The following is a 16366-nucleotide window of genomic DNA, read 5'->3' on the forward strand; positions in this document are numbered from 1 at the left end:
GAACCAGTTTACTCTTCCAGGCTCCATTTTTGCTAGACTTACAGTTGTGATGAAATCAGCAACTTTTCTCTGAACAATAAAATATCTCAAATGCTTAAAATTCTATGTGTAGAAGTTATTCCCAGTCCAAATAGCATACATCTGCCACCCCTCCCCCCCAAAAAAGAACTTTTCTGTTTCTGTTGTCAAATTAATCGTGTTCAATTCATTGTAGACTTTGCAATTTTAATTGGTATAGCCCAGTTCAGTTAGAAAACAAAATTCTTTTGTTGGGAAACAGCACTCCAGTGAAACATGATCATAAAACCGGATTTTAAAGTATGTACCTACTGTGGGCTCAGTCAGCTTCAATAAAGCCATCTTTTTATATTCAGAGAGAGAATACTCTCTTTGGTTGCATGAATTGAACACAAAATACCCTGCAGTAGTTCTCGTCAAAAGTGGTACAAGACATCTAAATCCTCCTTCACCTTATTGCTGAAGCTTAACTTTATGTTTAAACTTTATCTGCTACCTGTTATAGTCAGACGTGCACATCCATGGACACCCAAATACACATACAGGTATGTGCATTCCAAGAACCACACAAATGAAATTGATCTGGATTCTTTCCATTTCATCCTAATTCTCTTTAGTCTGACTGCCACAAAGCCAAGCACTTAAGAGATTCAAATAAGTAAATCCAGAAAAATGGCTTCAACCCAGTGAAGAGGGAAGCCCGGCATGGGTTTCTAAAAGGCCCACTGCCTTCTAGGCATCTTAAGATATTGTTCAGTTGGAATCCTAGTGGGTGTTTCTTCATGATCTCTTGAAAAGCCTCTAAGGGTAAGGAATAATAACACTTTTTTATTTGTAGAGCAGGGTATTAGTGGCATACTATTTCCACACATTCGAATGTCTAATCTACTTCTCTACTCTCAGTCCATTCACTGACCCTGTTTTATGGAGGTGGCCAGGTGACAGGCAGCTAGGCAGCTGGTCTGGCAGAGAAAGAAGAAGGGGGTCGAGAGGGGAATAAAATAAGATGAGCCGGTTCTCATATTACACGGGGTTTATAGGAAAAACTGTATAAAGAGTTCTAGGAAAAACTGTATAAAGAGTCCCTCACCAGACATTTCTAATTTTTCAACCCTGAAAAATGACACAAGTAGCAAGAGAACAAGAACAGCTCTCCTACCTTGCTCACTGCTGTTATCCCCACTGTGTGATGTGTGGCCCCCGCTGGAAGGGCCCGGGGTTCCTCCTGAGCGGGTAGATGCCGTGTCATCGTGATCTCTGTTCCAAGAGGGCTGTGAGGGCACAAAGCAGACATCTGAATAGAGTGGTCTGTTAACACGGTCCCGGTAGGGTCCCCTCGCACAGTGACAAAGTGGTGGAGGGCTGGAATGGACAGCCCCGTCATCTTTCCCATCCCCCACACTAATAGTGCCAGCTCAGAGCTCCACTGGTGCATCTAAAATTTGCCCATTTCTGCTTCGAAGCTAAAATAATGTCTACCAATAGTTATTCTGTAAGTGATTGCATGCTTTATTACTAAGGAAAACAAAAACATTCCAGGCAAAGAAGGGGGGAGGGGGTAAACCGCTGCCACTTCATTCTGACTGTATTTTTAATGTCAAGCAACCCTCTGGCACAATAGTCTGCTACTCTAAAAGTGCAAAATGAGAGTGGTGGTCTGTAACACTGCGGTGTGTAGAGGCTTCCGATTCATCCTAGAAGGCAAACATGGCAGAGCTTTTAAGACCTCACAATTAGGCCGGGGTCCATAATAGCTAGGATGTGTCAGCTGTTTGCCGGATGGTACATGGCAAATGGACCAGGCACAGGGACAAAAAGAAATGAGAATAACAATAGATTCACATGGACTGTGTACACTCAGCCCCATGCCGAGCCTTCTTGTACTATTGAAGGGAAAACAGATGTTGCTTCTTATCACTGGGTGCATTTGAAAGTATCATTCAGATAGGAAAAAACTGGCTGTAAATTAAATTCTTGGGGAAAACAATCATGGCGACTCTTCTCCCAAATCTCCCTTTATCACCAGAAAAGATTTTAATTAGCTTTTAGTGCTAGCTTTCAGAAACAGCTTTATGAGTCACTGGTCATCCTGCACAGTAGGGATGATGCAGAGTAGAAAGCTGATTCTTGGCTAGGAAGGGATATTTGTCTTCAAGATTACCAGCGGGACAGCACGATGATCTTGTATGTAAAATATGTCTACATCATTTCGGTCATTGAATGTCATGGTTCCTGACTGTGCAGTAGTGAAGTTACTGACCCTCCCAACATTTTAAATATGCCTAGCAAAACCAAAGACTCTTTACTTATTTCTTGAAAAGTATTTCCATATCCCAGAGAAGATAAGAAGAACTGAGTAGATCAAAATGTTTCAGACACCCAGGGAGAGAAAAGTAAAGATCCTATCTAAGAGTCGTGCCATATAAGAATCAAAGGAAGAGGTTTGCTGTTCCTGAAAAGGATGTTTGCCTGCCACCTGCTCTGTAATCTTGGCCAAACGATTACCGCAGCCCCAAAAATGAAATAAAGTCACAGAAAGATACACGCCACTTGTGTGTCTGATTCAACCATTTACACATAGTCTCAAAAACAGTGCTAATTGATCCGCTGATTCTGTGATTGAAAGATATGTGAGCTGTGAAAGAAGTGCTTCTGACAAACACGCATTCTGCAGCATGCCAAAAGAATGCTGTAAGACGCAATCTGGAACACATGCTCAGAATGCAAACAGTTAATGCATAAATTTTCAGTTTGTACAACTGCAGCTCTAAAAGGGGGACTTGTTTATTCAGAGCTCTGCAGAAAGAATGGTACAGCACCCAGGGGACAGACAATGCCAGGCACAAAACCCCGGTGCCTCGACATGTAAAAGGATGTTTTTCTATGTGCTACAAATCCCACTTGAAAATATAATTAGAAGGAGAAAATGGCAAACTATTGCATTAACTGTAATTGAACAAAAGACCGGCAAGGCATGTGGGAGGCTGCAGGAACCCGGGGGAGTTTCAGGATGCATGAGATCCTGCGAGTGACATCTCCTGGGCACTCTCATTTTATTTATGTTGTCCCTACTACTATTGTGGACTGGTGATCTGACTTGTAATTAATAGAAAAGCTAGCGATAACAAGCTGAAATACAGAGCAACAGACTAACCTCATCAGAAGCATGTCTGTTAATCTGATTAAGACTGGGACTCCAGAAAGGTGACTTCGAACCAAAGATTGGTTCCATGTTACACAGGAAACTGTCCTCCTTTATGCTACGACAGACCTGATATATTCACTATCTTTTAATGAGCTCCACTGATTTATTCAGCTCTGCTCTGTTCCCTCCCCCACTTTTCTACTGTGCAGGATGTAGATTAATTCAATGCTTAATTGTTTAGTAAATTCAATTTTCCACATTCTATTCTGCATAGCTTTAGCTAAGGTTCTTAAATCTTCAGCCCTGAGCCCTGAGCCCAGTGTTTGTGATCTGTGCCTACCTTTTTTCATCACCATTTTTCTTCATCCACCACTTAATTCACCATGAAAAGATTTTCCTTGCTGGAAATTCTGATTCCGCTATGATCTGTGAGGCATTCCGATTCATTGCATTTTCATTGTGTTGGGTCTTAGATGCCGGGCTCCTCTTTTCTCACAGCTATTGCCACATTATACAGGCATTCATGCAAGAAATGTTGGATTCCACCTCAGTTTATCCAAATTTTGTGCAACCTATATGTTTAAATTTGTTTGCTCGCCAAAGGTAGGAGCCAATCTTTTCCACCTAATATCATTCTTCTCACAGCCTTGCTCTTCCAGAAAGCCCTGTGATACTGAATGCACTTCTCTGAAATGAAATCTAACTTTTGTGGTCCTCCCTCGAATTAGCATTTGGGGTATTAGCATTTCAAGAACACTGTAGTCATACAAAACTGAGCGTTAGGAGAAATCCACAAGGTTACCAAAACAGAACAAGAATTATGCTTAGTTCAGTTCATTAAGCATGATTAAAGTCTAAGTATCAGAAATAGCTCATGAACTCTTCTAGTACAAATATGTAAGACAGCTCTAATCAGAAAGAACTCCCCCAAAATCCACCTACCAGAGAATCTCAGTTACGATAACATATCTCTGTGACTACATGCAGTTACACCAAACAACACCGTTATTATTTTTAAAATAAAATATGTGCATTTGATTATGGACATATATCTGTGACGTTGTGAGTTGCTTGGGGCCACTTGTAAAGTAAGGCTGACAGAATGAAATCAATGATGCATTGCCTTAGATGTATAGCAAACCTCAGTCATGGTTCTAAATTAAGTCCCAAAGAGCCCTTTTCTTCAATGTACGTCATTTCAGAGTAAGCAAAGTCTATGTTTTCATCTATTAGAAATCCATTAAGACAAGAGGTCCTAACCTGAAGTCCATGGACCTCCTATAGAAGACCTCAGCTGGGGGTCTTGCATTAACAATAATTGTGTTATGTACATACTTGCATTTTTCCCTCCTGGGGATAGTGTCCATAACTTTTCCCCGGATTCTCAAAGGAGTATGTAATTCTTTGAAAGCTTGAGAACCATTTCTCTAGGAGATGTTCACAGGGCTAGATAGAAAAACCAGGGCTAGAAAGACCTTAAAGATCATGGAGTCTGCATTCTAACTTGACATTGAGAGCCAACGATCCTCCGGACATCATTTCATATGTCATAAATGGAGGCAGCCAGCTAGGGGCTTTGCTCTCCGGACGCGCAGGCTCAGCGGCCATGGCTCACGGGCCCAGCCGCTCTGCGGCATGTGGGATCTTCCCAGACCGGGGCATGAATCTGCGTCCCCTGCATCAGCAGGCGGACTCTCAACCACTGCGCCACCAGGGAAGCCCAGGCAGTCATTTTAAATATTTGAAGCGAGTCTGTGATTCTCCCCATTTTTTTCTCTCTTCCACAGCCTGAACACTCCCATTCCTCTACCACTACTCAAGAACGTTTGAAAATTAGGGTTTTTTAAAAAAATAATGATAGGCTAAAATTCAAGTGGTATATTTTATTGATAAGGCAATTGTACTGGTATCTGGTAGTGAAATAGAAGCAATGACCCCCTTGACTACAGGCTCCTCCAGGGCGAGGGAGGAGAATCGGCCTCATCTAGCTCTTTCGCTCAGCACAGTATATAGCGCATGCTTAGGACTCAATCAGTGCTTTGTGACCGTTCCACCAACATAACAGACAAACTGCAACTTTCCAACCTGTCCTTCCTCCTGAATAAAGCCATCCATTGGTGACTTTTTTTCTTCTTCCCTTCCTGAATCCTTTTTCCATTTATGCCTTAATTTTGGACATCCTTTAAGTCCTCGTATCACTTTCCACATTTTCCTTAAGACTATTCTTTTCACCACTGTGATTTGAGGTGTCACCCATAGGCTCTGAAATTTGTGTCTCTGGACCTCTTCTTTGGGCTTTAGACTTGTATGCCCAACTCTCTGTGAAGCCATCTCCATATGAAGGACTCAACAAGTCCAAAGTTAAACTCTTCATCTCCCCACCAAACCTTCAACTTATTCCTTTTTGTTCTTGATCCTAGTGGGTATAACCCTATCCACCCTTGGTAGAAACCAGCGGTCCCCAACCTTTTTGGTACCAGGGACCGGTTTCGTGGAAGACAATTCTTCCATGGACGTGGTGGTGGGGGGATGGTTCGGGGGGTAATGTGAGTGATGGGGAGCGGCAGAGGAAGCTTCACTCGCTCACCTCCTGCTATGTGACCCAGGGCTTGGGGACCCCTAGTATAAACCATCTGTGAGAACCATGCATGACACCTTTCTCTCTCGCTCTCTCACACAAACTTCCCATCCAATCAGTCATCAAGTCTCATCCATTTCTCTCACGTTTCATCTTAGTGATTACTGTTCTTGTTAAGGCCCTCACAGCACTAAAGAGTTCAAGTCAAATCACTCCCCAGCTTTAAAAGAGTTCAATTTCACTGGAATATAAGCTCCATGAGGATAGGAACTGGTGTCTGTTTTGTTCACCTGCGTATCAAGCACAGTGCCCGACAATTGGCTGGCACTCAGGAAATGTTTGTTGAATAAATGAATTGCTCCCTACTGCCTACAGAATACATTTTTGGGTCCTTAACCAGGTACACAAAGCCCTTCATAGTCCACCCTCTGGGGACCATTCCTCTCCTTGTTCCTTGTGCTCAGCACGTGATTTCTGGCAGATATGTTCAACTTTTCCCTCTGGGCCCTCCTCATCCTTGTCCCCTGCCTGGAATGCCCCGCTCTGCTGTACCTGGCCCCTGATTACCTCCTACACAGTTCAGATATCACCATCCCCAGAAAGCCTTCCCTGATACACGCACAACCTTCCCCCTGGACGAGTGAGGCTCCCCTCCCCGAGCACTGAGAGTACCTCATGCACACCTCTATCATTTCATTCTCCTACTGTTTTGTGATGACCTGTTGAGCCTGTCTACAATTCTACACTATAAATGTTCTGAAGTCCTGGACTACATCTTCTTCATCTCAATGCCCTCCATCCCAGGAAAATGTCATTAGACACATTAGACACAAATACGTTTTGGAATGAATACATGAATAACAAGTGATTTATAGAGGATGTCTATTGTCCCCTGATACCGTGATCCCCTATATTAAGCATCATAAAACACCTAAAAAAGACTTGCACAATTAAAAAACACCTGCCATACTTGCATTCACACAAACGTACACCACTATAAAAATATAATATAATATTACTCTGTTGCAAGAAAACACAGGCAAAAGAAAGTAAATTTGAAGCCAGACACATCCTGGACCACTTACATGGTCTGAAGACAAGTCACAATCTCCATAACCTTAACATCCTAATCCGTAAATGAGGATTAAGAAAATACTCCTCTGCAGACATAGCATACATCAATTTCTAGGTGTGCAGCAAGTGGCACCTACTATAGCTTTTAATGTAACAATAATAAAGTCACAACACTATTGGAACAACGTACGTTGACCTAGTCAACCCTGCAATATCTACATACAGGTGTATTCAGTTTATGGACCTTCTGGAAAGAACAGTTAACCCGAGCTGGCTTCGTGTACAGCTCGCTACGCCTTGGGCTATCTCCCAGCTGGTGTGTGCTCAGGGGATGCAAACTGATCTTATTTTCACCTTCAAATAACATGATTTTACAGGTGGTTTGCTCCTCCCCACCTCATCGAGTTTCATTTGATACCTAATATTTATAAATCACTTTACAGTCTACAAAGCACTTTGACGTTTTATTGCACTTGGTTTTTCATCACATCGGTATGATGCCAGACTCATTTTTTGTTTTTTTTTTCAGGCCAAAATAGTGAGGTTTTTTTCCTTCAAAATTTCTACCCTACCAGTCCCACTTAAAAAAGGTGGATAAATGAGAGTCTCGGGATCTTGATTCTGAAGAGGTCAGCTAGCAGCTATGTAGAAATGGATGAAATGATCAGTGTTCAAAATCTGAAGTTCAGTCTGCACCTATCTATAGGCTTTCTCTTTGGGGAAGTACACTTACTTTTTCAAACCACCAGGGCCTCTTTAGTAAATGATCTCTAGTAGCCTGAAAGAGCTGGCTCGCTTCTAAAAGTGAACAATCCAGTCCCTCCAGACCAGGGGAGTCCCAGTCCACGTGCGGAACGCACCACTGTGCGTGTACAAGTGCTCACACCCCTACATCTGCACACATTCACACACACATGTGCATACACATACCTGCACTGGTCCACGAGGCAGAGCCGATGGGCTCACCGAATGCCACCGTGCCATACCGCCAGCAGAGCCACATCTAATTAGTCCCCCTCCCTAGACTTCTCACCTCTGTCTAAACAGTGTCTCTCAGGATCCTTAAAGGCACATAACTTCAGCAGGTATGATTCTTCAATGTGTCTCTCAACCACTGGGGCCATCTGAAGAAAAGGCACCAGAAAGACCCAAACACGGAGCAGTAAGGACAAAAGGGGTCCAGGTCCTCCTATGAAAAGGGGTACATGTTACCTGTGCCTACATGAAGCTGAGAAACTGGAGATCCTGAGAATTTTTTATTTATGAGTATCTAAAGTCCGCTGTGCTCAAACTCCTGTTTGAAGATCTTGGTGGCTCCCACTGGCATCTGCTTGATAACCAAAACATACCAGAAAGCTCTCTACACACTCAGCCGCCAAGTCGCGCCTTCAATTTGCTAGAGTCCTGCTCTAGAAAAACCTGCTCTAGTAAAGTCGGCTTCTCTCAAAACCTACTATCCAGCTGCAAATTCAGATAATTCCAAGAACATGTAAAATTCTTTATACGGATCTCCAAAAACATCCCTGGAAATCATTAAGCAAAATTCATTTAAACAGGACAAGTTTGAGCAGGATGCTTTGTTTTAACACAGTAAAACTGCCCCCTTCCCTTTTAAGATTGTATATGTTTTTAAACGCCAGAAGCTCACAGATTAAGACTGAAGCCTGCACACATACTGCGGATCAGGGCCACGTTGAAACGTGCTCGGGAATGGTCTGGAGGCAAAACCTTTTCTAAGTCCACCCTCCGTCCTGCTGAAAGATGATAAAGCTCGGGAGGTGACTGTCGGGCTCTGGGGCGGTCCCTGGTGGTGGCCTTCACGTGCTGGGGAGACAGACTCTTTCAAAGGTTATCTCCCTCACACACTTCTCCTTTTTCTCATTTCCTTCCCCGTCCCAGCCTCTACCACCTGCCTTGGCCAAGTCTGCCGGCCTGCCAGGGTTCTTGTTGGGCCCCCTTTTAATGCTGTGATAAAATGCGCTTATTACCCCTGCTTAATAGAGGCCTGAGGGTAATTCTGGTGACTCCGGGCAGATGGTAAATTCCTGGTGAGACAATGGGAATCCAGCATCCCCTCTCAGGGTCTGCGGCTTTCCCCAAGACACCACCCTTCCTCTTCTCACAGGTCCAGCCCCACCATATTTGCCATTGTGGACTTTTCATCTAGAAATGCACCTCAAGGACTATTCAATTATCCCTTAATTATGGTGCTCACGACCTTGGTGACAGCCAGTATCTTGACGCACAGCATAAGTGTGTCTAACTCAGCATCAAATAAGGTAGAGTTCTAAAACCTTAGCAACTCTGATTATTGCTTTAAAAAAATATGTATACATACATATGTATATACATTTACACACACACACACACACACACACACACACACACACGATTGCACGATAGCAGGAGTGGGCAGTTTGTGGAGGCAGAGACAGCATCTGTTACACTGAGTTCTATATTTCCCAGCTCTCACGTCCCACAAATGAAACCTACAAAAATGATAGTTTTTCAAACATTAAATCCTCTATCTCTGTGTAATGGGGCGTGTAGAGAGGAGGAGAAGAATTTTTGTGCTTTTTTGCCTTTGGTGAAAATTCTCCAAGGAGTAATTTCATCTTTAAATGAAAAGTTTTGTATCAGGTGATTGTCTGAGCTCCAGGAATCACCGAAGCTTCTGGTTCAGACAAGGGGGGACACGCAAGTGCACGTTCATGTAGACACAGTGCCATGCACCCATCACATGCATGAGGAATAGGGCAAAAGAGCGTGGAGAGAACTGATTTTAGTGTTTTTAATTACACTGTGATGGAATCTAAAGCAGCGAGGCAGTCAGATACATTTTTAAAATCTCCTAGCCCTTAACTATTTTGCCTACTCTCCTGCAAATATCCATGCCTCATTCTCCCAATACTCAAGGCAGCAGGGAGGGCAGTGAGCTTAGGAAGCCCAGGCCCAGCGCGATGGGTCACTCCCCGAAAGCTCCTTAAAATCCTACTTTCCCACAGCCCAATATCTTTTAGGTCACAACTCTGATGCTCTCGGGTCATTACTAATCTGCAGAGTTGAAATAATTCATCCAGGAAATTATACATGAATTGACAATGAGAAGGAAAATGACGACAGATATAAAACACCACCCAAAATATTCCAAATGCTTTCCTTATGAAATCCACACAGCACTGATACATTTTGCCCAATTTTTCGACACTGAGAATCGATGCCAACACCATCCCTTAGTGACCCCACTGTGGTCTCAGAAGAGGATATAGATTCGTACATGGGGTAGGGACATTCAGACAATTACAAAGAAAAAGAAAAATTACACCCAAAGGGAAACTGCTACCAAGAGGTGATACCAGTTTTAGCCAAATCTCAAAACTGCAAAGTAGATGCAGAACTAAAGATGATTCACGTGCACTGAATGTTCAAATTCTACTAAGCAGTTTGTTGTGGAGAACAAAAGAGAAGTTAAAGCCTCATTACACTCGGAATCTTAGTAAAAGTTCGTAATTTACGTTTTAATAACCTTTCCTTTCCTATGCTATTGTATTATGGCTGGCATACTATTAATAAAAATAAACTCCTATATTGACTCTATATGCTTTTACTCCTGAAATTGTACCTGTGAACTATAATTCACAGTTAAATGTTTAAAAAAAACAAAACAAAAACAAAAAACCTCAAATCCAACTGCCACCACTGTATTTCCAAATATTTGTACCTAAATAATTCAAATCTTACTCTTCATTTATCTGCTGAGAACTTTCCACTGAAATTTAGCTGATTTTCTATCACTGCTATTTAGGAGTGGCAGAAGAATCTGTAAATTATATGCCAGCATACCTGGTGTTATAAAGTTCCTTTCATAAGACTGCCTGCTTCCCAATGTTTTATTTTACATTTGTAACTCAGTATTCAGTGCGCCTCATTCTGCAAACAAATTAAGATAAAATAAACTCAAAAGTGTCCTATATATAACAACTTCAAACCACAAATTTTCTAGGCAACCATCCTAGCAAAAAGAACATCCGATAAGGCCAAAAACATTGTATCCTGAGTACAAGTAGATACTGAGATCTTGTTAGCAACGGGACCTCAGCCAGGAAGCATTTGCACTCAGAAATGTGGGAAAAAAGTACTCAGCACAAGATCTGCACATAACTGTTATTTGAAGTTGAACCTAAAAACAAATCTGTAGTGATTCACTGTCCTATCTTGGCCACACATCTGAGTGGCCAGTCCCCTTTCACACTATGATGAAATCAGAATCATAGACACCCCTCCTAAAAGGAATTAAGACAGTATTTTGCTCAAACTCTATGATTATATAATGGCCTATAAAATCACACCCCATTAACAACTACCCAGTCTCCTCTCCCGAAATCAGATTCATGTTGTTGAAGGCTGGGCAGACTGTACAGGTAAGAAGATGAAATATTATATAAGGTTCTGTTTAGGGTTTACTGTTTTAAATGCTTTATGTGCATTCTTACTTAGCTCGTATGCAGCTCAATAAAGTGGGTTCTTTATCCCCATGTTACAGATGATAAAACTGAGGCTTGGGGAGGTGAAGTGACTTACCCCCTCACAGCACAGCCTGCATTGTGTATATACTTTATTGGGATACCGCCAGCCTGAAAGGTTGTGTAACTCGAAATTACCATCAATGCCCTTCCTCACTCTCTTTCAAGTGTTTCTGAAACCTTCTCTCTTCTACTTCTGAACTCTCAGACCAGAAAATCCACAACTTTGACACAAGAAGGAAACAAGAATTCAGCCAAGATGCAGTCATGTTTTATTCTACTACCTTACAGCATTACGCTTTGGATAAAAGAATAGCGGAAACTTACATTTACCACTGATTTCCACTAACAATTAGCAACAGGGTATTTTCTAGTTTTCCGGTGCGTGTGTGTGTGTTTTAGAAATGCTGCCAGTTTTTATATTTTCAATCAAATTTTATTTTCTAAGTATCATCATTCCTCGAGGATTTTTGAATTTTCAAGCCCTCTCACAGTGTGAAATTCGGAGGTGGGGAGTAGATTGTTCCCTTTTCTTCATTATTTATCTCAGTAAAATCATTAGAGAGGCCTTTCTCAAAGCATCTTGAAATTTAATTTGTGTTTCTGGTTCCTAGATTGGCTAAGTTCTCTGTAGTTCAAGGCCTTTAACTGAGAGATCAACTAAAGCAACTGTGAATTCCACAAGCAGGAGGCTGAGTTGTACCACTGGTGCACTTTTTAAGGAATTCCAGTTAATCAGAATGCCATTCTTCCTCCACACCCAGGGCTATTATTCTTGAGGCTCTTTGTATTATTTTAACAGTTATAGAGTATTTGGAGCATTAGAAGTATACTACAAGTGAAGAAAAGCCCCATAATTGATTTGTTAATGCTTTATTCTCCTCTTTTTCTATTGGCATGTTCTTTACATCCCCTCAATAAATATTAAATACTCAAGCAACGCTCTCCCTTAGGTGGCAAGCAAACCTTTAGAATGTCGAAACAGTAGACAGAAGAACAATGCACCTAATTGAAATGGCAGGGTAATTTGGAAAATAAAATTGAGTTGCTGCAAATCCCAAATTCCAGAATAAAAATGTTTATGCTCACTCAGATGCAGATCGTTCCTGGCTTTGAATAATTATTAGAATAAAAAATACTTGAGCACCAACAATACACTTGATATGCATAGAACAAGCACAGTCTACACAGTCTCTATTATTTTGTGCAAGGAAGTGCAGGGCACAATGAGCCTGATATTTTTCCTGGTGTTTTTGTTTTGAATACAGCTTATAAAGCGTCCCAATAAGGTGAAACAATAGGCCAAGCCACCAAATATACAGCCAGTGTTAAAAATGTCATGGACAAGAGTCTTCAGAAAACTGTAAACACCTTAAGGAAAGGACAGGGGAGCATGCTGAAAGAAATGAAGGGGTTAAATGATTCTGCTACTCAGTATCTTATTTTCCCCCTCAAATATATTAATCACCCAGATCAATTGAAAATGTGAAATTCCGGATTCTCTTTGGCAGAAGCTAGAGCCAAGAAACAATTAAAATGAAAGTGGAAAAATGCGTTTGCGCCTGTTATTATGAAATGCTAACACGTACTGACTCTATAAGAGATGATGTTTATCTGTACACTGAGGGCAGTCTTATTACCTACTCAGGGCTATGCCACTCTTGGCAGAGATGCGACCCATATCTCGCAAAGATAAATTCCATATGCTCTGTAGAGTTATAGCATATTTCCCATAAATAATGTATACAATAGACTGTAAATAAATAATACGTTTATCTGAACTGTTCAAGCGTGAAGGGTAGGGTGCTTACTCAGGAGACGAAGTCTCTTATGAATGAACGATTTCAAATAAAAGTAACGTCCAATGGTGAGCTATCACAAAGTTCTTAACGCTAAAATATTCTTAAGCTGGGGTGGGGAGGGGATGTTAAAAGAACCCCAGATCTGCTGGGAACTTTCAAGTGAATGTTCCAACTAAACGCAAAATGCCCAATTTAATTTTACTGCTAAAGTTTCTGTTGTGATTGTAGCATCATAGCTAATACGGTTTTACCTATTTGCTGCAATTCTTAGCTCTCTCTGTACACTACTGCTTTTTATGATCAATGAAATACCTAGACTTAAAATGTCACGTACGAGTGTTTGTCCCATGAAACACACAGTGGATTTTTTTTCCTTTGTGTGAATAATTTTAACATTGCACTGAATAGAAAGGAAGGCTACGAAAAAAAAAAATTCAGAAAGAACCCATGTGCGCTAGGTAGTCTGCTAGGACTTCACGCAGTAAAAATTGTTAGTTCCCCACCCCCGACGTATCTCCCTTTTTGAAGCCCAGAAGACACACAAACTACTTCCACTTCTTAAAAATAGTGGAAGTACGCCTTTAGACCCGCAGACATTGTACACCATTTAGTATGAAATTAAGTTTTCAGATCACTACGGAATAGTCTCTGAATTACAGAAAACACTATAGGTCACAGTTAATTATAGCTTGTCTGTCAAATTAAGTTAACATTCGAGAACACATCCAAATAGTTATGGAGCTATTAAGAGGAGTTTTATTGTCAAAGAAATTCTTATTCATTCAGCTTCTAATGTTTTTAAAAGAAGAGAGATAAGCCTTTTTACAAGCTGGGACCGAATAAGAAAACTCTGGGTTTACATCAAATTGCTCCCTTCATTGTCCTTTTGATGACTATGTCAGTTTCATTATAAACTTCATTTTCCAGAGTTTCATAATAGTCATAAACACACTTGACTTTAAAGAGTTTCTATGGGACATAATGTGAATGCAAATGCAGAATAAAATGCAAGCCATGGAGGTCTGGGACCAAATATGGACTATCAGTTAAAAATCCAGTCACTGAAAACAAACATTTAGGCCTTAAGAGGAAGAGCACGAAGAGGCTGATATGAATCTTTACATCAAGTATTCACAGCCCTAGGGAAAGCAAGCAAGAATAACAGTTTTCAGTTTTTCACCTAATTGTAAAGCACAGTTTGGGAATATTTGATGACTTCTGTTTCTATTCATTCCTGTTCTAAAGTGAGGAACATTTTTCATCTTCTCAGGAAAATAAACCCACATGTGGGTAATAACCCACACGGTACTCAAATAGGGAAACGAGACCGAGCAAACTAGTTCAAGTTCAAATCTCAGGCACAGGAGGCTTGCCAGTCAGTGGGGAAAAAGTGATATGAAAAAGAAACAGCTATAGCTCTGTCTTGCTAAATAACAACCAACAACCCAGACATTTACAGCTAATGAATAATGAGCATGCAATCATGTTGTGTTGTAAAATGTGAGGAAAAATCTATAGAAATGGAAATTCATGATAACAATTAATTCTAAGTTAGCGTATGTTGTCAAGGAATCATTCTAATATCACTCAAAATGTTCATTATTTACTTACTACTATCTTCTAAATGAGTCAGAATCATGTATGTTTAAATCCATTGTTAAGTTTAAGACTTGATATTGTGTCAAAATGAAGGAAAAAAAAGAAGACTATAAAATGTTGCTTAAACTTGTTAAACTCATAAAAAGTTGCAGTGATTATAAAAGTATTACTTAGTAAACTTATTAACAGTAACAGCATTTCCTTTCTGTGGAAAAATACAACTTCATTTAAGTTTTTTTAAAAAACCATAACATTTCACATTCACGGTTCTTTACCTCATGATTATAAATCCTATTACTTGTAACTGGAGTCATGAGACTATCAAGGGAAGACATCAATGGGGAAATGTATTTTTGAGGATTGCAAATAATATAAAATTTATTTTCACAACTTAGTTGTCCTGCATTAGTTTATGCCATATACAGTGGTGCATGGAAAAGCCAGACTATGGTTATTGCATGACTTAAAGAGAGTTAATGACTTAGTTCTGGTTATAATTTGTAGTTAACTGTATGTACTCATGATACCAATAAACAACAGGTGTATAATTCAATAAATGTAAAAAAAAAGTGTTTTTTTCAACAGAGAATAAACTCTTTTTGATATGTTTTAGTCAGTTTTAGGAATTCGGAACCAAGAAGTCCAGAAATATAAAATAATTTCAAAAGATTTGCACTCTTGTATTTTCCTTTAACAAGAACGTATTTCCTAGATTAAGAAATGCTATTTGGAAAAAGAGTGTTCAGAGAGAGTGTAGCAAAGTGTTGCCAATGGCTTTAATTCTGCACACATGAATGCATTAAATTGACTGAAATTGGATTCTAGTTTCAAATATTTAAATGAGTATATACTCGCTTATTTCACATGGTAGCTTTTATACCATTTATTAAAATGTCAAATTTAGAAGTGTGGGAAATCCAGCAATTGCCCGATATAGGTCTACTTTCTGGAGAGGCTGTTTAAGACTCCAATAAGCTTTCCCAAATTCCCATAATCCTGAAATCATGGCATATTAAGTTAAGGATACAGTGAGGGAGTCTTTTTACCTTTTACACTACATACACATACTCTACTCATCTGCTTGAATTTTTCAAAACTGATTTTATACACGTGAGGTTTCTTCACGAATATGTAAGACAGTAAACTATCCAAACTTTTACTGGATCCCCAAAGTCAAATTTTGGAATGATTATTTAAATTGAAATTGTGAGTCTGTATTTCATGTTTTAGACCCGAACTTTTTAACAGGTACCAATATCTTGATGTTTCCTGCCTAGTAAGGACACCAAGCCCTATGTGATTTACAGCGGTGTTGTTTTACTTGGGATTTTGAAAACTTTCAGGCCTAACATCTGCACAACTGTCAGGTACACTGTGTCACATGTATTCTATTTTTATTTCTTTCTTTGTAAAAGAATACTTTCCCATAGTTTTGATGTCATTTTAAAATACTAAATTAATTTTTTGCACTCAGGAGAAATGGCAAAAACATCTGTTTCAATTATAACATAAACTCAAGTGCTACTTTGATACAAATATAACAGATATCATAATCCAAAAAAGGCCATGGAAAATGCTACAGTTGCAAACATTTAAGACTGTGTAACAAAAATGACTGAGAATGGTA

General features: G+C 40.1%; 1 protein-coding gene across 1 annotated transcript in view; it reads right to left on the reverse strand.

Moving 5' to 3' along the window:
* The window catches only part of MEIS1 (Meis homeobox 1), a gene marked incomplete at its 3' end in the record, with an annotated part of 139164 nt that overhangs the window by 106891 nt on the left and 15907 nt on the right, over positions 1–16366 (reverse strand). Inside the window, exon 8 of the mRNA XM_079720833.1 lies at positions 1178–1289. Within this exon, the coding sequence (XP_079576959.1) occupies positions 1178–1289 (112 nt within the window). The remainder of the gene's footprint in view (positions 1–1177; positions 1290–16366) is intronic.

Source organism: Hyperoodon ampullatus, assembly GCF_949752795.1.
Source record: "Hyperoodon ampullatus genome assembly, chromosome: 15".
Classification (NCBI taxonomy): Eukaryota; Metazoa; Chordata; class Mammalia; order Artiodactyla; family Ziphiidae; genus Hyperoodon; species Hyperoodon ampullatus.